A 25,388-nucleotide genomic window follows, 5' to 3' on the forward strand; every position below is an offset into this window, starting at 1 on the left:
GTCTAGCACAGAAGCCATCCAGGTCATGAGACTGACTTAACGTGCTCAGACCTTGTGCAGGGAGCCTGTGTTCCCAATGTTATCCCTCCACAGCCTCTCCAAGCAGAGCTGCTCCTCTGGTCTGCTCATACCAGGCTGTGCAGGAACCTGATGTTCCTCCGTCTGTTGGGACCTTGGTGTGCTCAGCCTGCCTCTGCTGTGTTGGCTGTTCTGATCTCTCATGTCTGCACGTTCTTTGATCTCTAGATAATTACAGAGGAATTGCAATTAGTGCTGTATCCAAGAGTTAAAGGGAAAGCAAAAAGTTCTCCCTTTCCAGTTTTAACCCCTTCACTCTGTGATACAGGTCTTATGGTTCTCAAAGAGACCCCAAGAGTCCCATGTGCACCCCAAAGAGCTCAGCCACCCTCAGCCTGCATCACTCCTGTGAGCAGCATGTCAACCCTATTCATGAAAGCTTCCAGTGAGATAATCCATTGCCAGGGTGAGTGTGATGTCCTAATGCTAGTTAGGGAAATGGGATATTTGCCAGAGCAAGGATAAGATAAGGAGCATTAATCCAACTTACACGGGACGGCAGCATTAGGTTGTAAGCTCTCCCCTGACCTTGGCAAGCACTTCTGAAAGGGCTGCTCATTGAATGGCAGGATCCAGCTGAGGGCCAGCACCTACAGCTGAAAAGGAAAAGCTGCTAGAAGCAGAGCTCTCAGACACTGGTGATGTTCAGACTGGCTGCGGAGTCAGGCTCTTGCCCTTCCTTCCATCACCCTGACTGATGTATGAGCCGGCAAGTGGTCCTTAAGGCCTTAATGCAACTCTCCTGATTTCTGTGCCTTAAACAGGGTGCAGTGATAACTTCTTGTATGCATATGGCACACACACTCCCATGGTGTACCCCTTCCCCTCCCCACACCAGGTTAGTACCTGTCCAGACAATGCAGCAGGACAAGCCAGCCTGCTGGTGACCAGCACTAATATGTTCTGCCCATTGGTTTTTCTTTCCACATTTATATAGTTGATACAGGAATCATGATATAAAACAAAAAAATGTTTAAATCCCACATTCCTTTCTACAGCATTCTATTGGCAGGACTATTCAGCTCCCCGAGGTCAGTGCTTTCCCCTACATCAGCACTGAACCTAAGTGGAAGTGCACTGGATAATCCAAGGAGCAAGCAAAGACCGCCGTCTCCATGTAACAAGCATTGGGTAGAAGCATCACTGTGTTCATTCATCAGTGGGTACCGATGCCAGACTCGTTATGAATCGTGTGCAGCCGGACTCACAGCACCAGATGGCAGCATTTATTGCTTGGAGCTCCTAGAGGTTTCCTTTGATATGTGTGCTGTCCCTGTTAGACATTCACCTTCGCCTGCTCCCTCTTGCCTATATCCCACCTGGAAGGCTCTCGTCGCTCAATAAGCTCATAGTTATCATGAGCACCAGTGAAGGATATTTAACAGATTTACCCCCTACCAAGACCTTTCTTGCAGTAGCCGGTTTCATTCAAGTAACAGACGTATAATAAAATCCCAGCCTGGTTTGTGTTGGAAGGGACCTTAAAGCTCATCCAGCTCCAACCGCTGCCACAGGCAGGGGCACCTTCCATTACAGCAGGTTGCTTCAAGCCCCTTCCAACCTGGCCTTGAACACTGCCAGGGATGGGGCAGCCACAGCTTCACGGAGACCAATTCTTTTATCTGAGAGGGAAGAGCTTGGCTGCTGCAATTTAAACACTGAGCCAGGAAAAGCCTAAAAGCCATCAAAAGGTTCCTAACCCTTCTCACATCAAATGGCCACATGCAGGATGCTGTGGCTGGGAGAGGCCCTTCTAGACACAGTGGCTGGTTCTTCAGCTTCTTCACTTCTGTTTCTTCTTTAAGGCTTGAATCCATACACCCGGGGTGCAAAACACAAACCAACATCTGTCACATGAAGCGTGCTGCATTGAAAACCATTCCCGATGGGATGGCCACACTCCGGCTGGTTTCAGAGTTAATGACTGGGCTGGGGTTGTGGCTGTTGATGGTTACTGCAGTCACAGGATTGTCAGGAAAGGGAAGCCAACTCCTGATACGTTCTTCTCAGCAAATGCAAGCATCAGAGCAAGAAGGGTCCTTCTGGTGCCTGCAGGGCTCGCTGCTGTCCCTGCCAGGACATATTCCCTAGGTGTGACATATTCCCAGATCCCAAGAAAGATCTTGGCCACCAAAGGTTTTCACGCTGCAGCAGAGGACAAGAACCGTTTGTTTCTCACACCTCTGCTAATTAAACGGCCGTTGTAGGCAGAGAGGAAGATTGACCAACAGGGTTGCATCAGTCAAGCTGCGAAAACAGTTGTGTTGCCCAAGTCTCAGATGCTCCTGTGGCTGTGCTTTATCAAGGCTGTGCTTTAAAACCGGCTCATGGTGATTACCCAAGCAGCAAACTGCAGCAGCTGCTCAGAAGCTGTTTGGTTGAAATACAAGGCACTGACTCCCTGGGTTGGTTTGGGTTTGAACTTGTTCCTTCTCCGCAAGCCCCTGTTCTGACATCCCTGTTTCAAAACCAAATGCTGGTCTGCAGGGATGGTCTTAGGCCATTCAAAACCAGCTTTTTCTGATTCATTCTGAGGTTCTATTACAGCTTCCTTATTAGGCCCCTGTGAACAGAAGATATTTCCCCCCAAAACATGATGAATTTCAAGTTCTTCCCATGCCACCTTTGCAGCATCATTCATGTGCTCTGCATCCTAGGGACGCATCCCATTTGCCACCAGCCTCCAAGCTGATGGGTTTAAGCTGTCCATTTTCATACATCCTCCCCCAAATTAATCATCTTCACAGGCACAGGTTTTAAACTCTCTGACAGGCAGCGGAAGGGGGTTAACCCAGGCAGAGACCCGTGTCCGCATGGGCTCTGCCTCATTGGGATGGTATTGCTTTTTCCAGCAGCCCTGCGGTGCGCATCCAGTGATCCAGGGCAATGACTTCAGCACTCACATGAGGATTACTCATCTAATGAGGGGTTTGCAGCTCTGCCCGTTCCTGTGTGCTCTCTGCCATCCCACCGACTTCCAGAACCTTTCTCATGTAGCCACTGGCTCGGGGGGGGGGATTGTGTGTGTTTCCTCTGTATTTTCCCTGGTAGGTTTGGCCCCATAAATAGCAGCGCGTAGATCGCATGGATAAAGCACAAATCCAGTATATTTAGAGCGTAAATTACGTCAGAGAAGGGGAAACTATCACACACTTAACACACCGCGCGGCGGCGGAAGGGCAAGGGGGGCCCTGCTCGCTGTCGAGCGCTGAAGCAGCGCTGCAATCACCGCCTTTCCGCGCTGCAGACCCGCACCGGGCCCCGCGGAGCCGCCCAGGCCCCGGCCTCAGCGATGGGCGCCAGCTCCGGCCGCGTCTGATGCAACCACAACACCACCACGTGCCAACGAGCAGCTGATGCGCGCCGCCAGCCAATAGCAGCCCGTTCCGCCAACCCCGGAGGCGGGACTATCGCGTTTGCTCCTCGCTGATAGGTCAATGTGAAAGTCTATCCGTGGGTGGGGCGGGTCCTCCGGCCAATGGGAGGCGGCACCGCCCCTGCGCCCCGCGGAGCGGGCCGGGGCCGCGGCGGGGGCCGGAGCGGGCCGAGCCGCCGCGCCCGCTCCATGGAGGCCGCGGCCGAGGCCCCGGGGTCGGCCCCGGCTCTCAGCTGCTTCTCCTACAACCAGGACTGCACGTAAGCGGGGCGGGGGGGACGGGGCGGGCGGCGGCAGCGGCCGGGCTCTGTGGCAGCCCGGAGCGGGACCGATCTTGCAGGGACAGCCCCGCGGGACGCCCGGTCCGCGGGTGCGGCTCCTCGCAGTCCAAACGGGGCCCGGCGCGATCCCACGGCCCCGTCGGGCTCTGCCCCGCGGCTCTCGGGACACGGCCTCAGGTTCCCCCCGGTTCGGTCTCTGGGAGGCAGCAAATTCCGAGGGATCGCTGGGATTTCCCTCCCCAGCGGCTCGGGGTGGCCGGAGAGGGGCTTCCTCCGCTGACCGGAGCCGAGGCCACTTCGTAGGGGACCGAGCCTAACACTGATCCCATCATGGAACGGTTTGGGTTGAAGGGACCTTAAAGCCCATCCAGCTCCAACACCTTCCACTAGAGCAGCTTGCTCCAAGCCCCTGTGTCCAACCTGGCCTTGAGCACTGCCAGGGATGGGGCATTCACAATCGCTCACAAATCCCATCACCTCATAGGGTTTCATGGAGCCTCTCACCATTGCTAACCTGTGGTTTACCTGTCTCAAAGCCCATCATTTAAGAACCATCTCTGAATGGCATAGCAAACATCCTGAAGCAGCGAGACACGCATACAGCAGCAGTCGCAGCACAGATCGTGGGGTACAAGATCAGAACCACAGCCACCAGCCTCACACCTGGAACACTGTTACCTTTGCAGCACTGCTTTGTATTTGCTGTGCCTAAACAAAGAGTGCATTGATGGGTGCTGCCCTGGTGCTGACGTGAATGGCTAGGCACCGCAAACCCTGTGCACTGGGCAGGTCTTAAATCAGCACTGATTTAAGACCTACATGTTGCTGCTGACTGTATCTAGCACTGAGCAGAGCCAGCACTTGGCATGACTCTGTTTCATACTCCATGGCTGCATCCATTGCTATTAGAGCAAACCTTCTATAGCCTTCATAGGTCAGTGTCATGCAGATGGATCAGCTCCTGGCATAGGAAACAGCCCCCTTTTATATCCTGAAGGTCCTATCTGCAGCCTTCCAGGTTATAATATACCTATTTGTTCCTCCAGCAGCCACAGTGCCGTATGAGTGATAGTTTACCCCCTCACAGGGATACTTGCCTTTTGTAGGCTGCAGCAGCCCCAGATGGAAAGACAGATCCTTGGGTTTGTTATTTCATATAGTTTGGATTGAGAGTGGAAACTGAAGTTGTGCCTTCATGGAGGTCACTGAAGGAATTACTTCTGTGTCATGGTTTAATGCCAGCCCGGAGCTAAGCCCCAAGCTGTTGCTCACTCACTCCCTTCCAGTGCAATGGGGGAAGAGAACCAGAAGGATAAAAGTGAGAAAACTCATGGGCTGAGATAAAGACAGGGGAAAAAAAAGATAGGGAAAAGAAAAGCCACATGCACAAACAAAGCAAAACAAGGAATCAGTTCACCACTTCCCATTGGCAGGCAGGTGCTCAGTCATCCCAGGCACGCAGGGCTCCATCATGCCTAACAGGGACGTGGGAAGACAAACACCATCACTTTGAACACCCTTCCTTCCTCTTCTCCCAGCTTTATATGCCAAGCATGACATCATATGGTGTGGAATATCCCTGGGATCAGCTGTCCTGGCTGTGTCCCCTTCTAACTCCTTGTGCACCCCCAGCCTCCTCACTGAGGAGCAGAAAGGCCTTGACTCTGTGTAAGCACTGCTCAGCAGTAACTAAAACATCCCTGTGTTATCAACACTGTTTCCAGCACAAATCCAAACCATTGCTCCATACAAGCTAATCTGAAGGATTAACTCCCTCCCAGTCAGAACCAGCATACCCTGCCTGCAGCAATGCTTGCTTCACCTGGAGGCCTTAAGATCTGAACTAGCAGGTTTTTGTCTTGTCTTTGCAGCTCCCTGGCAATTGGAACCACAACTGGATATCGGCTTTTCTCCTTAAGCTCTGTGGAACAACTGGACCAGGTCCATGAAAGCAGTAAGTGTCTTGTTTCAGTATTGGCTGACAGACTTTACCTGTCTTACTGCACTTGAGTCTGCCTCGAAGGGGGTGATTCTGCTCAGAGAGCTGTTTCTGCTGTGCCACATCAGGAGATGAACAGCTCTGGTTACTGCCCAGTGCACAGCAGCCTTTAGAGTGAGCTACAGCTTTGGAGGAGCTTCTGAACAGTCATTAGGACTTTAACCTTATGGGAGTCCTTTAAATCTGTTACAGTTCATCTTCTGCTCCCTGCTGCCAGTCTGCCAGCAGCACCTTGCCCTGCAAACCAGCATTCAGAGGTAGTTCACCACTGGCAGGTTTCACATACATGGACTCCAGACTCCCAGCACAGACACTGGATAACTTGAAGCTTTTAGTCCTATGTGGTATTTACTGGATGTTTTTAACATGCTTCCTGTGTAAGAAGGTCATTCCTAACAGGCATGCAGTGCACTTCATAGCTCAAAACAAGTCGGGCCTCAGGGAGCACATGCCCTAGTCCAGGCCATGGCCAGAAGTGTTTCAGTTGAGATGCACTAAAGATAAACCTCACAGCTGGGATATGCTGGTCTCTCTCCACTGGCTGTAGGAGCCTCAGCAACCAGACATAGCTGCATCATCTGGAGCAAAGCCCAGGCTCCTTTCCCCTTTGACTCACAGGGGAACTAAGCTCCTATAAAGCAACAAGTCATAGGCTTGTATTAAAAGTCTTTAGGAATTTGGGTTGCCCACAGAGTCAGGCCAAAGAGAAACAGATCCCTGCTGGTGATGGGTTGAGCTGTGAGCAGACCCACATCATGGCTGTGGAGCAGTCCTTGTGCCTCCAATACAGCACAGCCCAAGCACCATTCAGGATATCTATGCTAGAAGTCATAGCCCCTGATGACTTAGGTGGAGGTCCACCAAAACCATTGTAATGGTGCCTGAACACAACAGGAACCATCCCAAACATGGTCTGTAAGACATGCCACACCACTGTAACCACAGCCACGCTAGAGCTCTCTGGAGACCACAATCCCAGTAACAGGGAGGGTTTAAACACATCAGCCTTCCCTAAGGAAGCCAGGAGAAACAAGACTCCATGCAGAGTAAACAGTGAGTTACACACTGGTTGTGCCTTACCTCCCTAAGCCTCAACTTGCTCACTCCAGGAAAGTCCCTGACCAAGCTTGCTGAGCTCCTCCTTTTTACATCCCCTTCCCAAGCATTAACTACAGCTGGAGGATGCAGGGATTAGCCTCAGCTGGAGAGCCCTGCCCAGGAGAGGCACAACAGCACTGTCAAAGGGGGCTGGCTTCAGTTTTGCCTTAGGGGAATGTTCATTAACCCCTTCCTGCTCTGACCTAAATGCTTTTTGCCAGGTATGAGAAATACATAACAAAAGCAGACATTGAACACCTCAGCACTGAGCCTTCCAACCCGATCCCCTCTTGAGCTGAGTCACACAAGTCAAGCCCACCATAAGCCAAGCTAAAGCCTCTTCTCTTGCTTTCCCTTCTGTGCCCAGATGAAATCCCAGATGTTTACATCGTGGAGCGTCTGTTCTCCAGCAGCCTTGTGGTTGTGGTCAGTCATGCCAAGCCACGGCAAATGAATGTGTACCACTTCAAGAAAGGGACAGAGATCTGCAACTACAGCTATTCCAGTAACATACTGTCCATCCGCCTGAACCGTCAGGTAAGAGCCTGGCCAAAGGGCTTAGCCAGAGTTGTCACACTGGCTCTTGGCTGCTGTTGGCTTTCCATCTGGACCCCCACTGCCCAGCAGAGCAGCAGCTTTACAGGGGACTGAAGTGGGACAGAGGGTCCTGTCTTTATCAGCTCCACTTCAGGCTCAGTGACCTGACAGAGGAGCAGGATGCTGTTTGGAGATCATCTGCTGCCACTGTTTGCTGCAGTAAAACGAAGCTAAGTCCTTGTTTTCACTGCAGTCACACAAAGGCTTTTTGTTGTCTGCCCTGTTGCCTGTTCAGCAGACAGCTCTGCCAAAAACACACCTTTTCATCCTCCTCCCTCCCTTGGATTCCACAGCCTGACTGCAGGCCCACCTCTGCCATCTTGGTTACAAGTGGTGACAGAACTCAGGAGTGACTTGAGCTCTCTGGATGGTTTTCAAGTCCTGCAACAGCCCTGGTTTACTTTTAAAGGTACAGAAAGCATTCAGACCACTTAGAAGGTGACTTGCAGAGTGTCACTGTCTGAATGGACGCAGCCTCGTGCAGCCCTGAGCCCTCTGGGAGGACTTTAAGTCTTCCTTTGTTTTTGTCCATAATTATTCTCAAAGTATATGCCATGAGAAGCAGAGGACATTCTACAATGGAGAAATAAGCACTCTATGTAATTGTATATAATCAGCCTCTCTTCAGTTAGCAACAGCGAGTTCTGCAGTGAGGCTCTCCCGTAAGGAAACTCTGGGTTGAGTTTCCAGTAAAGCTGTGTTTGACCAGAAGTTCCTGTACCACAGTTAAACCTGCCCTAAACTGATTTTCTTCACTTCAACTTACAATGGAGCTGGCAAAACTAAGGACTCCCTCTGAATTGCAGATAGATATATAGGTATAAGAATAACCTGGGAGGTTCTCCTTGGGGAGATCAGTGTGAGAGCAAGTTCAGGCTTTTCCCCATGGGCTACTCTGGGGAGTGCCTAGAAGATGATGCCCAGGCCCATCCCTGTATCCATGTTCTTGGCTCCTTTATGAGCTTGGGTTCCAGTCCTGGGCTGAGCTCATCCTCCAGCTGTAACTCTCACCTGGAGAGGTCTGGAAATGCTGCACATACTGGGGTAGATAGAAGAGAAATCACTGTTCCACCCTATGATCAAGACTTAAACCAGAAGCAGTCAGGTTCTGTATGTGCTGGGACATTTGAACCCCATGCCTGGGCTTTTATACTTCATTAAAAGTCCACAGAAGGCCAAATCCCACACAAGGCATTAGCACAGGACGATGGTGGCAAATAAAACAGGAACAGGTCTCAAAATGGTGCATGGTTCAGTTTGGTCTCCATGTGGAAAAGTCCTTGTGCAAACAAACAAGCAGGTCCCTTGGTTGTTGCTGTTCCATGTTCCCAGCTCCATCACAACTCTAAGTGTGTTAAGCTAGATCGTGAGTTGTCTCAAGTAAAGCTGTGCTGTGGAGCCAGTGAGGTCTCCTGTAACCTCCCTGGGTTTCCATTCACTGCTGAAGCCTCTTTGGAGAGGTTTGATCTTGTTTGTGCCCATACCCAGAGCATTTAAGTCCTCCCCATACAACTCAGTTATCTAACCTGATTCGTGTCCAACTCAAGTATGAAAGAACACTGATGAACAGTAACATCCTATACAAGACACGGTGCCTTGTAGCAGCCCTGTGTAGCAATCACAGCACCAGGCACCCATTCCTCATCTCAGCAGGGCTCACGGTGATGTTAGCATGGGGTAAAGAGGCAGAGAGACAGCTCTCTCCAGCTCCTGGTGAGCTTGTCCAGGCCTCCTTTTCCTGTTCACCTCCTGCCCCCATCACTTTCCTGGATGTTGTCCCTGTTGGTGCCAGCGTCTCTTGCTGCCATCATCTGGAGCCCTCCCTTCACCTGTACATCAATAGCAGCGTGTTTGCAGTTCTGGGAAGGCTCATGGTGGCTTGGCTGAATTCAGCTGTATAAATATTCCTCTCGGTCTCTGCAAGTTGATGGCTGTTATTGTAGGAAAGGCAAAGTCTTCCTGGAAATGCAAAATGGCCCTGACACAGCCCCAGATGCTGTGGTTAGCAGGAATAGAAGTGGGAAAGAGTTTGATCCGAGAGTAATGGTGGAGCAAAGCAAAGATTTTCTAATGTGGGTGTTTCGAGTCAGTGACTAAGCTCCACATTTAGATACTAAATAAGTGGCCTCATCTCTAAAAAGGTGGAGGCTTCCTGGACATGGATTCGGGTGCTCCAGCGTCAGGAGCCTGGATGGAGTGTAGCCTTCCATTTGTGCTGGGAGGTTTTCAGTGCTTCTGGACACTCGGTACTAATGCAGGTGGAGCTGTGCACTCGCTGGACTTAGAAAGCACAACCCTTCAGCCACATCCAAACCCTGGTCCCAAGAAAGGCCTCTGTGCCAAATGCCTCCGTGATAACACGGATTGATCTGGACCAGGCAGAGACACGGAGCAGAGCGGTCATGCAGGTGGTGGCCCAGTGCTAAGGTTACAGCATTAGGTTTCCTTTTCCTCTGTGCCTTTCCTCCCCAGTGCTTGGCAGCTTCTCTCTCAGCAGCTGCCTCTTGGCTGGGCGGATGTTCCTGAAGAGTGCAGCAGAAAAGGTACAGGCACATGAACTTGGACATCCCCTGCCCATTGCCAGGATGGTGTAAACGTGACTGCCCCTGAGCAGACCTCTCCCAGCCCAGTTTTGGTGCTGTTCTACAGACACACAAAGCAGAACCTCGCCTGCTGGTGCCAAATAGGAAGAGAAACGTGTGCTGTGCAGATGCACTGGTTTTAGCAGCAGTGGGACTAACAGCAGCATCGCCTAAGTGTTTGCTCCCAGATCAGGAGAAAGCCAGGGCAAGGGGTACACAGCCCCATGTGCAGGCAGGCAGGATTGGCAGCCCCTCTGCTGCCAGGTCTTTATGATCAGAAAGCTATTTGCTATGAAAAGAACTGCAAAGAAAAGCAGGGATAGATGGCAATCAAGGCCCATGGTGGGTATAACCCTGATGTGTCTTTCTGGGGCTCACGGGTACTGAAGATCAGCTCTTAGAGTAGCATAGGAGAAGTCATGATGTGTTATCTGCTTTCTAAAGCAAGACCAGATGCAGCAGCTCTCAAAAGCAGTCATCCAGAGTGCAAGGTTGACATAGGGGATGGAGGAGCACACGAGATGATGCTTCTGTTGTATTTCAGTGTATTATAAATTCCTTTGAGTTCTTCTGACAGGAAAGATTTGGGTTCCTGAACCGTGGGAGAGACAGAGGCACCGTGCCCGTGCTGCTGAGGTTCTGTGCATGTCCCTTTTGTCCTTGCAGAGGCTGGTTGTTTGCCTGGAAGAGTCAATTTACATCCACAACATTAAGGACATGAAGCTTCTGAAGACTATTCTGGATACACCCCCAAATACAACAGGTGAGCATGGGGGAACTGTGTGAAAGGGGCTGCACACCTCTGCAGGAGCTTTGTAGAGCCACAACACTCATGTTAGGATTTAAACCAGCTTTTGCCTTGTGTATCCTGATTCAGCACTGGGGAGCCAGAAGTGCATGGAGGCAGTCAGGTGGGATTGGGAGAGGAGAACACTGGGGTTTGTTCTGTCCTGAGCAAACCCCTGCTGTCTCCTGAGCACCAAATGCAGCAAAGCAGAGCAGAAGTGGTCTTGGTTTGACTTCACCTCCCAGGTTCGCTCCCTTCCTGTCCTCATGGGAGATGTCCATGCGCTCGCTGCTTCCCACAGTGTGCCTTTATTTTCAGTCACAAGCAGGAAACTAAGGAAACCAGGACCGCAAGTTTTCCATCACATACAGGACAACTTGAAATCCTCCCCCTGGAGCTCCCTGCCCTTCCTTCACTGTGTCCTGCGTCAGCATCCCACGGTGTTCCCACTATCCGGCCCTGCTTTCCCACCCTGCTGGAGTGAGTCAGCTCTGCAGCATCGCACTGTGTTGCAGAGCTCCACGCTCCCTGCGGACCTGTGGTTAACCCAGGTTCTCCTTTGGCCATGGACATGCACTGCTCTGCTAGGGTAGAAAGCTCCTGTGGTTACTTATAGGCTGTGGGGTCAGCTCCCCAAGTGATTGGAGATGTGAAGAGAGGCAGAACACTCCCTAATTCCCTGCCAGGGAGTCCTCAGAGCTTGGGCTGCCACCTGGTACTATAGGATCATGGAATGGTTTGGGTTAGAAAGGACCTTCAGATCATCCAGTTCCAACCCCTGGCCATAGGCAGGGACACCTCACCCTAGACCATATCACCCAAGGCTCTGTCCAGCCTGGCTTTGAACACTGCCAGGGATGGGGCATGTATCCCATATACACTGCAGACACACGGGGCAGGGCAGGTGGCTGCAGAACACATTCTCTGTGTGCAGCGTAGGGTGAATCCGGCTTTCCTGCTCGTGGGAGAGGAGCTATTCTTAGCCATGGAGAGGGAATGTTGGCTGGGAGCCTGCGGCAGCGCTGTGATATCCCGGCCGGTCGCAGGCTGCAGCATCGTTTCACGGGTGGTTGATGGGGAAGCTGCTGATGTGATGCTCACGCCTGGCTGCTGGGCTTTGAAGGGACGCTCTTCTGGCGGCTCCCCTGACCTACTTCAGGCCTGAGCAGATGGTTTTCCATGTGGATTAAACAGGCTGAACACCGCAGATATAATCAGAGCTGAAAACCTTCCCAAGGAAGCCCAGCCTGGCAGGCAGCGCAGGGGTCCCCAGGCCTCAAGTGGGGATGAATGATGGGGTCATGGTAGCAGAGCAGTAGCAATCAGCTCACTGGGCAGGACGAGGGATCACAGGGCTTCATATAGGCTCAGTTGTTTAAAACCCTTTTCCTGCAGCATCTGTCACTGAAATGAGCTGAGTGACAAATGCCATGTGTGCTCCCTCTGTCCCTGGATCAGCTGCTTTGGTCCCAAGCCTGACCCTGAGGATGGTGTGTCCAGGAGCCCAACCTCACCACTCCTTGTACAGCCCTTTTTGGAGTGAGGATCTGTGCTGAGGGTGTAGGAGCACACACCAAGCATGCCAACCCATACAAAGCTTGCACCCTGTGCACATCAGTGCCAGCACAGTGAGGATCAGCACTTGCTGCACACCCATCAACCTGTCATAATGAGATCTAAGGCTGTTCATGGCCAGGATCTGGCTCCTGGTCCAGCCTCTTCCAAGCAGGAGAGGAAGATGCCCATAGTATTGAGCCTGTTGTTTCATATGTGGCTTGTGTCAGGGACAGGATTTACACTGAGGAGGTCACAGTGCTCATGGTGACACGCATGCCACGACTGCAGCTTGGGAAACCACCTCCTGTGGCTCCCCCCAAAGCTCAGGATGCGCCTGGACCTGCCTGGGGGCACGGCAAGGGTCCCTTGTTTCCTTCCTTGAGGAGGTGATATGGCAGTCCCAGAGGTGCCATCCTGAGCAGCACCAGTCTGCCTCCTCCTTCCTGAGCACACCACTGCACCCTTGTCAGGGCTGTGAGAGCAGAGGAGCATCTTCAAAGCTGCCGTGTCCTTTGTGCTCCTGACGCTGTCTCCCGAGGTCAGCCCAGTACACTCACAGCTGTGTTTTCCCCTGGCCTGGTTTCCCCTCGGCCTCTCCCAGTGGGTGACTCAGAGCAGCTGCTCAGAGCCTGCTTTGTTCAGCCTGAGCATTCCCTAGATCCACTGCTTAGAGACAGGGCTCTGCTGATCCCCCCGGGCTGCCTGGGCCGCGGGAGCGCCATCCTGAACAGATGGGATGCTCATCACGAGCGAAGTCTCTGATCTGTCTTTGCCTTCCTCCTTTCACTCCCTCTTTGGGTGCCTTTCAGCGGCCTGTGCTTTGCTGCTGAACCTCTTCTCCCCTGCTCACGCTGTCCCTGGCACGAGGTAAAAGCCTTACTGTGACTGATCGGGAGTGGATCCCAGGGCCCATGGGCCCATCCTGCAGCTCTGTTGCGGTCTCTTTGTTTAGTTACAAACAATGACCTAAAACAAGAGGTTCAGGCTGTCCCCCCCCCCGCTGGGCCGGGGCCAGGGCTGTGTCCTGCCATGATGGGTTGCACGGTCTGTGTGTGAGCCTGTGCAGCATTCCAGTGTCCTGCTTTGAGGAACGTGGCAGCAGCCCCAGCAGCCTTTAACCCCGCAGCTTCCTCCGCACGTGGGATGAGGTGGGGGTCAGGAAGCTCAGGTCATGCTGAAGCCTTGAGTGGGGTTTGGGAGGCCTGGGAGCACGCGGATGTGGTGCAGGAAGCAGGGGAGACTTGCTTCTGTATGTGACAGGATTCATGGGGATGGGTCCTCAGCCAGCGGCACAAATGGGAGGCAGGAAGAGATGCTCTTTTCCCAGGTCACCTGGGGGACAGGCGGATGGATGTGCTCGCACACAGAGCCATCCATCCCTCCCTGTCCCGTCCTGCAATTCCTGCTCACTTTGAAAGGGGTGTTTGGGAACCTTTATGCTCACGTTGGCATAAACCCAGATGGCTGTTACAGGGAAGAACTCCCCCTGGGCTTCAAATCCAGCTACGTTCACGTTCCTCGGCAGCCGGAAACTCCATGCACAGCCGTGGCATTTGTTTGGTCTCCCTCTGCTTCCCTTTTCCGTTCAGAGAAAAAGGAAACGATCCCAGAGCCACTTCTTTGCATGCCAGGCTTCATGTGCCAGCCTTCATACTGGGGCTGTGTCCGTGCTGGGCAGCCACATACACCCTGTGCACATCTGGAGCTGCCCAGATGTGCCTCGGCAGCTGCCCTGTGAGCCCTGCGCCCGTGCTGTGTTCCATGCACCTATTCATTAGGGTAAGATGTTAACAGGTTTTATGCACCTATTCCTGCCTTCTCAAAGGAGATGCTGGAAGGGGAGAAGCCCAAAAGCAGGCTTCAGAGCAGGTCTGGGGGAGGAGGGAGCCGTACTGTCCCATGCCAGCAGGTGTCCCCACGGCCGAGGCATTGCCAGCGCCTTGCACCCAGGGCCAGACACCGTCCTAAACCGAGACAGAGCCTGCGCCCCCCGCGGGGTCCGTGGCCGCGTTTCTGCTTTCCCGAACCAGCTGAGCCGTGTCCCTCTCGCCGTGCCAGGGCTCTGTGCGCTCTCCATCAACCACGCCAACTCCTACTTGGCTTATCCCGGCAGCGCGACCAGCGGAGAGATCGCGCTTTACGACGGAAACAGTTTGGTAAGTGCGAAGCTCGCCTTTATGGATACGGGCTGAAAACAAACAGAACCACAGCAAAGCCAACAGGGCCTTTGGGAAGGATGAATTAATGCACTGTGCCGAGTTAGACTGCAAGGGAATTGCCCAGGGAGGCACATTCCCCTTGCTTGGATGCCGTGCGAAGCAGACAGGCTCTCTGAGCGCAGGACATCCATCTCCCACTATGGGATAGTCAGGGAAACATGACCCATTACCCTGCAGCCTGAAGCTGCTGCCAGGCTGACACGGGGGCTCCTACGAGGGGTTCCTATAGGAAGCACATCCCACAGAGGGGATGTGACCAGGGTAGCTCAGGGAGGTTGGAGCTGCTCCATGGACTGGAAGGGATGCCAGACCCGAAGTCATGGAGAGGGCAAGGTATCCACAGCCCCTTCAGGAAGCCTGTCCTTGGCTGGAAGCAGGGTCATGATTATCTGCTGTTTAAGCCAGGGCTTTGGATTACATAAGGCTGTGGCTCTGTACGTGCAGCGGGAGCTGAGGATCTGCAGCAGGGGAGGAGCAGAGCACAAGGGGAAAACATGCTGCTGCTGCCACTGTGAGAGGTACTAGGGAGGGCCTGGGCTCCCTGCAGGCACCAGGGTGGTGTCGCTGCAGCAGGATCTGCTGTACAGCAGAGGGAACTGCAGGGAAGGAGGGCACAAAGACATGGCCAGGCTTTGGGAAGGGCTCGGTTGTGATCCTGCAGCTTGCAGAGATGGGGAGAGATGGAGACCTCTGCCCTTGAAGTGACTTTCTGTGGCTGTGCTGGGTGGGGAGTGAGCACAAGGTAGGGCAGAGATAAGAAATGCTGAGGATGATGAAGGGGTACCATAAGCAGAGCATGATCCCATGAATCCATATCGCAGGCCTGGATAGGGTGCGAGGCAGGGAACGCCCGTATGCAGTCCAAGGAGCAAGGCCCCTCTTTGCACTCACACTGCCTTCTGCCCCACAGAAAACAGCCTGCTCCATTCCTGCCCATGACGGGCCTCTGGCTGCCCTCGCCTTCAACTCCACCGGCTCGAAGCTTGCAAGTGCCTCTGAGAAAGTGAGTGAGCACCCTCCCTGTGTGCCCTGCTGTGCCCATGGCTGGCAGCGGGGTCCCAGCCACCCATCCTGCAGCATGGGGAGCAGGACCTCTGAGCTGCCTGTCCTTAAACACAGCCAGCACAGGAGAGGCACTAAAAGGACTCTGACTTGCACGAGCCGGGTGTACCAGGTTCAGGTTGACCCTGGCTGGCAAACAGGAGGGACCTTTGCACATCCTGAGTTCCCTGGGTGTGTTGGGGAAAGGGCTGCTGCTCTTTGCCCTGCTCCTGCATGCTCTTTCCCTCTGCCTGTTCCGCAGGGCACAGTCATCCGGGTGTTTTCCGTTCCTGGGGGGCAGAAGCTCTATGAATTCCGGCGAGGGATGAAAAGGTCAGTTCATTCTGCCCGGGACGAGTACACAGAAGGCTCCTGAGCAGACACAGGGAGTAAACAGAAGGAGAGGGCAGCGTCAGATCCCGGTGCCTTTGGCATCTGTTGCAGAAGGAAAACAAAGAGTGAATGTACCAGAAACGCCCTTATGCCAGACCCAGCCGCCTCCGGCAAGTCGAGTGGTTCAGTTCAGTGTGCCGCAGCACAGGGCCACTGCAGGGAACAGATTCAGTCCATTCACTCTGTCCTTGCTTGCTTCTTACTTGAAATAATGAAGTCCCCAAAGTTATCAGCCCAAGTCTTACTCTCTCAAAGGAATGGCTTTGAAGCTGCTAAGTCAGTGTGCTGAGCCCAGGTCTCAGTGATGGGAATGGGCCTTTTGCAGCCTCCCTCAGATGTTTTCAGTAGATCCATTCCCAATCCATTTCCTCTTCCCATCCCAGACCTGCCTACAGCTTTACACCCATTCTGCAAGTACATAAACTGCCATGTCTGAAACACCCTGGTATTCCTGAACCTGCTCAGGAGATGCTGTACGTATCCCATTATCCAGCGCTTTGGATATCTTGCCTGGGCTTTGCAGTACCAGAAGCTTTAGCTGCTGTAGCAGGGCTGGCACAGATGTTCACTCCACAGACAGCTGTGAGCAGGGACATTTCCACCTCTCTGGCTGTTTGTCACCAGCTCAAAGCTAATCCCAGCTCTGCTGAGCAAAGGGAGTAAGGAGATGCTTGTCAGTCAGCCCACAGGTGGGCAGGGGGCTCTTCACATCCTCTTCTCTGGGAGCAAAACAGAGCGGTTCCCCTGGAATGGTATGCCATGAAGTGACGAGTCCTGTCTGTGCTTGGCCCTAGGTATGTGAACATCAGCTCTCTGGTGTTCAGCATGGATTCCCAATTCCTCTGTGCTTCCAGCAACACAGAGACCGTGCACATCTTTAAACTGGAGCATCTCACTGACAGGTAAGGGGTGGCACCCAGAGCCTGGCTTAACCTGCCTGCCCAAGGGTGTCTGTGCTGCAGAGCTCTGCCTTCACAGAGCTCCATTTCCTCACCATATACTCTCTCATGAGCAATACCAGCTGCCAACTCTTTGGCTTTGTGTCCTGATGGATTCATTCCTTGGAAAAGCTACACACTGCATCCCTGCTGTCAGCTTCTCCAGGCCTGCTCTGGATTTCTTACTGCCCTTTTCCCTGCCTCCTTCCTGTGTATCCAGCCAGGCTGGTGCACAATGCATGCAGGTGCTCCAAAGAAAGCCATCATGTGTCCCACATCAGGATCATTTTGCATGTTCTAATCGGGTTTGTCACGCTGGCTGTGGTAACCCCACTGATGCTGCTTTGTGACCCCCTCAGCCGGCCAGAAGAGCCTCCAACCTGGAGCGGTTACATGGGAAAGATGTTCCAAGCTGCCACCAACTACCTCCCTGCTCAGGTATCGGGCATGATGAACCAGGATCGAGCCTTCGCCACTGTCCGCCTCAACGTCTCCGGACAGAGGAACATCTGTGCCCTCTCCACGTATGTACTGACACCTGCACCCCTCTGCTGTGAGCAAACACAGCTATCTCTGCACAACACCACCAGGGTGGCCCTTATCTTGTACCCTGCCTGCAGAGCACAGAGCGAGGCGGGGTGTGTACGTGTGTGTGAGTGCAGATGTGTTTGGACTCATGGTGCTCTCCTCACTAGGATTCAGAAGCTGCCTCGACTGTTGGTGACTACATCAGATGGACATCTCTGTATCTATAACCTGGACCCACAAGATGGAGGGGAGTGTGTCTTAATTAAGAAGCACAGGTAACTATCTATACCCCCAGCACATCTGATACAGAGGCTCATCTTTTAACACATCAAGAGAAATTCCACCAGAAAGCACAAAATGGAGCTGGAGGAGCAAGAACATTGGAACTTTGTGATTTTAGCTGCCTAATCCAAGAGAGGTGGATGGGAACCGCATCAGCAGGCAGACACATGGGGCTTCTTGCAGAAGAAATCAGAGCCATCTCACATCCCTAGGCAGTTGTGGGACATCTCAGCTTAGACAGCAGAGGTGGGCAGGCTGTACCTTAGGAGATGCTTTCAGCAGCAGAGCGCTGACCACTATGGTGGTAGAAGAGCAGAGCACCTTGTCCTACCCTGCCTTCTTGGGTAGGATGGTGTGGAGTGAAACTGGGAGCTTCCATAAAAGAAAACCCATGGAGATGCACGCTGCAGGCACGCAGCGCCAGAGCAGAGCCTTCCCCGTGCTGCTCAGTTTGGATGCGAATCCCATTAACCATGAACCCCCCCACACACACACACATCTGGGCTGCTTGGCTCCAGATGTGAAGCCTTTGGAGTGGGCTGGGATGGAACATGTGCTGTGAGCCGGGGGGGGTGGCGCACAGCCAGGAAAATGCCAGCAGCTTTTGGGAAAGCCACAAAACAAAAGCACTTCAAAGCTGCGCTGTCCAGCGCGCTCCGGCCGCCCTCGACACCCCTGACGCCCGTCCCGGAGCGGCCCAACGGAGCTGGCGGGCCAGCTTTGTCATGTGGGTTCCTCTGAGCATCAGAGGACTGAAAAGGGCCCTTGGGTCATGAGTTACGTTACATCATACTATATCTCTGCTCAAACGCCATCCTAAACTAGCCAGGGCTGCTTTTCCCATCTAGTCCGCTCCTGTTGGAAGCCTTTCGGAGCCCCCTCTGTGATTAGAAACACTGTTTGCCTTTGTAACCTAAAGCTTTTGTGGTCAATCTGTTCCCTTCTATTCTCCTGCCAGCATTGTCCTCTAGCTGAAGTAGTGCTTTCCCTATCTTCTGCTTCCCCCCTGCTTTACTTGTAGACACAATGCTCTCCTCTACAGTACTGTTAGGGCTGCAGGCACTGCCTCGATGCACTGATGTGGATGGGTGATGTGCTTCAAGATGTGGGTGCATGTCCTTGTCTTAGCCGGTGCTGGATCAGAACTAACCCTTCTCCCCTCTCTTCTTCCTTTACAGTCTTCTTGGCTCAGGAAAGATGGAGGAGAACAAAGAAAACGACCTTCAGCCTCCATTACCTCAATCTTATGCAGCGACTGTAGCCAGACAAAGTACAGTGCCTTCAACTTCGACCATGCCAGGTAAGCATCACGCCTGCCCTTGCTCAGGCAGAAGCAAAAAGCCACCCAGTGCAAAGTGGGAAAGTCTCCCAGCCTTCCAGGGTTCAACTGGAACCACCACTTGTGCAATGCGGAGCGGGGCAGCAGCACGCTGTGGAGCTCACCAGCTTCATCCCCTGCCCCAAAACCAGGCGAGGCATTTTCTGCTCTGCTTCCAGGGACCCCTTGCCAGTGCTTCTGCTCCTTGTGCAGAGCTGGACCACAAACAGGCCCGCCAGCAGAGCAGTAACCACATCCGAGCTTCACAGTTTGTCAGCAGCAGCTGCTGCCAGGCTGGTTTCCAGGAGCTGGAATTGTGGCTGGAGAAGTCAGATCGCACTGGTTTTGTTCATCATTCCCGAACCTGTTAACATCTTACCCTAATGAACCTCACAGTAAATGGTTGCAGAAGACGGGGCCACTACCTCATGACATTCCCAAGTCTAAAGGTCCACACGCAGATGTGGATCTGACTGAAACTGGTGCTTGCATTCACGGTGGAGGAGGAAAGCTGCTGCACCAGGAGCTGGCCATGTAGTCCACTCCTAATCTGTAGCGTTGAGGGAGATACCTTCTGCAGTCCCCCACAGTGCTGTCAAATAGCCAGAGGAAGCAGCTCTGTGCTAAGAATGTGATAACACAGTATCTCTGCTGTTTGTTTCCAGCCTCTCTTCCATCCATCATCCATCCATCCATCCATCCATCCATCCATCATCCATCCATCCATCATCCATCCATCCATCCATCCATCCATCATCCATCCATCCATCATCCATCCATCCATCATCCATCCATCCATCATCCATCCATCCATCCATCCATCCATCCCTAACCTTCTGTATTTCTATTTGCACAGGTTACTCGGAGGACGGTGGTGCCCTGCGAGGAGAGGTTATCCCAGAGCATGAGTTCGCGACTGGACCAGTGTGTCTTGATGACGAGAATGAGTTTCCTCCTGTGAGCATTCGGAACCCCTAAAACTCCAATTTGTGCTGAGAAGAAAGCATTAACTTCTTACAGAAGAGATGCTGTTGTCCCCACCTTGTCCCAGCTCACTGTGAAGCCTAAAATAACTAAGTTATAGGGACAGTGCCAGGAAAATAACACCCCATTAATGGCAGCTGGGGATGGGGCAGAGATGATCAAACCTAATAACTAGAGATGGATCTGACCAAGCTCACTGAATGAAGTGCAGATGCAGAATGAGGTTCAGATCCAGATCTAAGCTTTGTGCCTTGTGCAGGTTTCCAGTATTACCAGGAGTAGCTTTCATCTGAGCAATACCATCCTTTAGAAATAAAACTTAATACTCCCTGTTGCATTTACAGTCAGTTGGGTTAGTTTATGGACTGCAACTGGAACATACCTGAACCTCACCAGTCCCTGCAAGTCCGAGCTAACTGAAAAGGAAGCTCCTTTTCCAAGGACAAAGATGAAAGGCATTAACAGAGGTTTAAACACGTTTATGATTTTTATATGACACTTTCTCAGTTACTATTTAGAGCAGATGCTGGCTTTTTAAAACCTAACCTAAGCCTGGCAGTGTCTTTCCAGCTCCTTTTCCTTGTTGTGTCAAGTATTGAACCCCTGTTGGTAACGTGCTATGGTCTGGCTGTAATTAGTGCTGTCTTCATACTAGTAATGCATTAATACAGCAGAATATTGTAATGGCTTTCAGGTTGTAGTCTTGGCAGAGTTTTGAATCCCTTTCGCTCTGTTTTTACATATCCTGCTGGGGAGTTTTGCCTGAAAAGGAGGAAGTAAAAACTTTACCAGGATCCCAGGCTCTGTTCCATAGGCAGAGGCTGACCTCTGGGAGGCACTTTGCTGTTAACTGATGCAAAGTGTTACTCTGATAAAAAGTGACCAGCTTGTGACTCCCTTTGAAACAACATGACCTAAATCCGACTCAGTTTGATTAACCTTAGACCAAATCTCTTACGTCCCCTCTAACATAACCTGCTGCAAACTGAGAACAGGAGTTTTCCAGTTGGCCAACTCCATTACCCAAGAAGGGTATTTAAAACGTCTCCCTTCTTGTTCTTTCTTCCTCCTTGTTTCCTCCTTGTCTCTTCCTTCCTTGTTGTGGAGGAGAAGGCAGTGGCCCAGGCCCCTGGAAGGAGCAGCAGGGCCAGAGAGAAACCCTTTGCTTCCTTCTGATAAACCTGCTCTTGACCTGGTTTAGGGACACACAAATGCCAGCAAGCAGGAATCACGCTGCTCCTGAATGAGCCTCCCTGCTGGGATTAGGCTGTATAAAAGCAGCCCCGAACCCCTGCTGTACAACAGCAGGTTCTTTATCAATGAACTCTGATCTCTCCGAGCCCCCATGCTGGAGTGAACCCGAGCGAGCAGCTCAGATCCTCAGTGCTGGGGAGGAGGTGGTGTGGGAGGGAAGGCGCTTTCCACAATGCTCCCTGACCTGGTGACTGAGCAATTGGAGCTTCCCGATGAAGCCTCTGTGCCGGGACTTGGGCTTTGCCCCTCTCCTGCTGACGGTAACGTCTCCTGCCTTGGTTTCGCAGGCGGAGCGGCGCGGGCTCCCGCTGCTCTGGTGCGCATGGGTCGGTGGTCAGGATGTTTTGATGCTCTGGATTTCACTGAACTTTGCTGTTTTCTCAGTGCTGCTTGGTCTCAGTGACGCGTTCCAGGGGGGTTTCAGGCATCGGTCACTCCAGTGTGGAGAGGGAGGGAGGGAGAGAAAACCTGACCTTATCCAACAAAAATGTTTTGACAGCGTTGTGTTTGGCGGAAACATGGGAAGGGTTTTGTTTGTTCTCCAGCGTGCAACAAAAAAGACATTTAAAAACCTCAAAACCTGGGACAAAATGGAATATTCGCCCGCAGCCCACGCCATGGGGATGGCTTTGAACTAAAGACAGGCTTCTGGAGACACAGCAGCTCCTCTCCATGTTGAAACCTCTTGCCTTCCCTTGACCTCAAGCGAGACTTCAGAGGCTCAGCTGTTAACAGTGAGGGAAAGCAGCTTCAGTCTAACAACAGATCTGTTGCTGGTTGTCAGAGATGACCTCTTCATTAAACAAGATCAGAGGAGAGATGAGAAGGCCAAGGAGGGCTCATAAAAGGTGGCCTCAACAACAGCGAACGTGGATGTTGCTACCGATGGCACCAGGACTGCTGAGGGATCCTGCGGCAGGAGGTTGAACCCATTCCGCTTGTCTCTTGCTTGCATTGATGGGGTGGATTAAGCACTTTGAGGTCCACTGTTGGTCTTACACAGGACTTGGGTGTCGCTGAGCAGGACAAGCAGGCTGAGGCCTCAGGTGAGGAGAAGCTGCCACGCTTGAGACCTGTGTGGTCTTTATGGGATGGGAAGAACAAACCCAGCTCTGTTTCCTGGTTACCTGCCCGAGCTTCCCTGTGGGTTGATCAGTGTTGGTGTTGTTTCCAGTGGCTTTGGGAGCTGTTGTTGTGTGCCTCGGGCCAGGCAGGGCAGGACTTTGGGAAGCCAGCACAGTGGCTCTCCCCACCAAGGCATGCTCGGAGCAGTGTTAGGGTAGTGCTGTGAGGTCTGACAAAAGAAATCCTGCAGGATTCTGCAAGCAGGAATGGAAGCAGGGAATCTTCTTAAAGCTGTTGGGATTCAGTAGGAATTCTCCCAGAATGCTCAGTGCTTTTCCAGGCAGACATGATGCATCCTGCCCTTGGCTGCACACTGAAGCTCGTCACCTTGGGGACCAGAGGTGATGCGAAGGCTTCATCAGGAGAATCATTTCATTAAGTCAGGCTGGATTGCACTCAGCAGGCAGCTCTTCAAAGACAGCTTCCCCTCGCTGATACACAGCCTTTAAAAGCATCTCTTCTACATCGATTATTGGCTGCCTCCAGAACTGGTTGGGCAGCCTGCCTGTGCTGCCAGAGGATGCTGCTGCAGAGGGTGGAATGAAACCCCCCAGCAGCACAGCTCCCAGGAAGGATGGACAGGAACACGAGCTCCTGCAGCCCATCCAGCCTAGCAGAGCCCCAGTGTGGTGCCCACACACATCTCACTGCTCCAACCCATGGATCTCAACACAAGTGACCAGGCTGCAGATGCATCTTTGGCTCCGTGGGACCAATGTTTGCCCAAGTTCCTCCTCACTCGCTGCTGGATGGTGGGCCTCTTGCACCATCACTAATGATTTGAAGTGATTTTTTCAACAGCTGGCTGTTAGCAGAGGAAAGGCCATTGATTTTGCAGTGAAGTTCTACCAGTAATTGTGTTTCACAGGGGATGAGCAGGTTTGGCAGGACCTGACTGGCCTCTTCCTCACAGCAGCCTCTCTGGTACTCGATAGGCATTTTGGCACCTGGGGCTTGGAGGATTAAACTCATCAGTGAGATACATGCAAATCCAATGCCAATGCTTGTGCCTCAAAACTGGGCAAGTGATGGTCCTGAAGCCCACTGCAGGACTGATCCCAGGAGGAGGAGCTGGCACAGACCCTCACACAGCTGGGGCTGTGGGGCTCACACTGCACTGCTGCAGGATGCAGGTCATGTCCAGGATGGAGCTGATACAGGGGAAATCCATGCCTTGGCTCATGGTCAGTGTCCACCAGAAGTAGGTGCTCATCTTACCCAGGTCTCCAGCCTCATCCCATGGCATTAGGAGCTGATGTGAAGTGGCTCAGGGTCCTCGCTGCTGCCTGTTCTTCATGCGCCTGCTTTGCTCTTTCTCTCAGAGGCTTTGCTGATACTTGGGCTAAGCTTCCTCTCACCTACTTTGGCCTAACCTTGTGGTGTTTAACTCTGGGCTCCATCTGGAGACCCCAGAGAGATGCAGTGCTGCACCCCTGAGAGTGCTGCACCCCTGAGAGTGATGCAGTGATGCATCCCTGAGAGTGATGCAGTGATGCACCCCTGAGAGTGATGCATCCCTGAGAGTGATGCACCCCTGAGAGTGATGCAGTGATGCACCCCTGAGAGCGATGCATCCCCGAGAGTGATGCAGTGATGCACCCCCGAGAGAGATGCAGTGATGCACAGCACCCACCTTCCCCTCCCACCATGCCAGGAGCTGAGCTTTTGAGGAGGAATTAGGAAAGCCAAAGGACTTGACCCTAGTAACTGATGTCCTGCAAGCGCTCAGCCCAGTGCCAGCTAGAGGCAAGACACATTTATCACCGAGGCAGATGGTTCCTGTTCCCAGGACCTGTTAAATCTGGGGAGGGGGAGAGTAAATAAATAAACCCACCCACAACTGACTGGGAAGTGGAACAGGCCAGGACATCCCCTGCCATGTGCCTAAACCCGACTCGAACCAAACCCTCTTGCTGGGAAAAGTAAGGCCGTTCTGTTTTGATTTTGGTAGATCATCCTGTGCCGCGGAGGTCAGCCGGGCAAGGCGAAGCGGTCGTGAGGAGAAGCAAACACCCGCGCTCAGGACGGCTGCTGGGAAGCGCGTTGGGAAAGCCGGGAATACGGAAGAACAGATCTGGGAGTCCCCACGATGAGAATGAGTCAACCCCAAGGTGGGCCACTGCTTTGTTCCTATAGTAAGTGAATACCTGGCCCCCTGTTTCAGTTCCTGTCGAGGGGTGTCTGTACTGTATGCGCATCGCTGTATTTAACAAACCCTATGTTAGAGCCACAGTGTAAATGCTAATTTAATCAGATTTGTATGTAACCAGGATTTTATATACCCATTTGTCCCTTTTCTAATTTATGCTGGTTTATGTGTATAAATGTACTTAGAGGAAGATATATTAAAACTTAATGTCTTTGTACAGTATATACAAACTGTTTTACCCAGGCAAAGTATTTTTGCAGTGACATTAGAGATGCCATTTGCTATGTTGAAAGACAGAATAAAGTCACGCTCTGTCCCTTGCAGCTCCTGCTGTTCTTTGTGGGGCCCTAAAGATGTCAGTCTTGATTAATAGTGGAGAGTTGGTCTGGGGGGCTGGTGATGGGTGCAGCTCCCGCACCAAGCCCAGGCCACACCAGTCCATGGTTTGTCCAAAGAGAGATCTGGGTATGGAAATCAGAGCCAAAAATTGCTGCAGAAAACCCTCTCTCAGCTGCTGGGCAGTCCCAGTGGGTTCTTAGGTTTCAGATGCACCTTTGAGGTTGCCTTTGCATCGGCCCAGAATGGCCCTGTAAGAGCTGCTTCCCCCCACCTGCACCCCTGGCACTGCCCATGAGGAGAGTGGCACTAAGGGGAGCCCAGGACCCTCTATCTGTTACACTTGGGTCTTTAAGATGCTCCCATTAATGAACCTCCCTTGGGGCAGGTGCTCTGTTTCCCAGAGCATTCACCTTGTGCCCACAAGGAATTTTCTCTCTTAAGCCAATGGACCTGGGGGTCTGAG

General features: G+C 52.6%; 1 protein-coding gene and 1 long non-coding RNA gene across 4 annotated transcripts; one reads left to right on the forward strand and one right to left on the reverse strand.

Annotated features, from left to right (window-relative positions):
• LOC133225259 (uncharacterized) lies at positions 1–7,186 on the reverse strand. 2 transcript variants are annotated; one of them, XR_009729080.1, is made up of 3 exons: positions 6,815–7,186; positions 569–674; positions 1–242 (listed from the first exon to the last, which is right to left on the reverse strand). It is a non-coding gene; the product is annotated as an uncharacterized LOC133225259 (long non-coding RNA). The 2 variants fall into 2 exon arrangements; XR_009729079.1 differs by lacking the exon at positions 6,815–7,186 and adding an exon at positions 1,779–2,486.
• Positions 3,573–24,909, forward strand: WIPI1 (WD repeat domain, phosphoinositide interacting 1). 2 transcript variants are annotated; one of them, XM_061377473.1, is made up of 13 exons: positions 3,573–3,714; positions 5,607–5,689; positions 7,200–7,369; positions 10,678–10,774; positions 14,414–14,511; positions 15,485–15,577; positions 15,878–15,948; positions 16,803–16,910; positions 17,306–17,470; positions 17,642–17,749; positions 18,935–19,056; positions 19,931–20,031; positions 24,389–24,909. In XM_061377473.1, exons 1-13 carry the CDS (start codon positions 3,644–3,646, stop codon positions 24,434–24,436), a joined length of 1,335 nt encoding a protein of 444 aa, XP_061233457.1. In that variant the 5' UTR covers positions 3,573–3,643; the 3' UTR covers positions 24,437–24,909. The 2 variants fall into 2 exon arrangements, with proteins under 2 accessions (XP_061233457.1, XP_061233456.1); XM_061377472.1 differs by lacking the exon at positions 24,389–24,909 and adding an exon at positions 21,858–23,903.
• The last annotated feature ends 479 nt before the right edge of the window (positions 24,910–25,388 follow it).

The sequence above is a fragment of the Neopsephotus bourkii genome, unplaced genomic scaffold (assembly GCF_033783945.1).
Source record: "Neopsephotus bourkii isolate Nb327-2 ecotype Australia unplaced genomic scaffold, CSIRO-AGI_Nbou_v1 NB_1749, whole genome shotgun sequence".
NCBI classification, from domain to species: Eukaryota; Metazoa; Chordata; class Aves; order Psittaciformes; family Psittacidae; genus Neopsephotus; species Neopsephotus bourkii.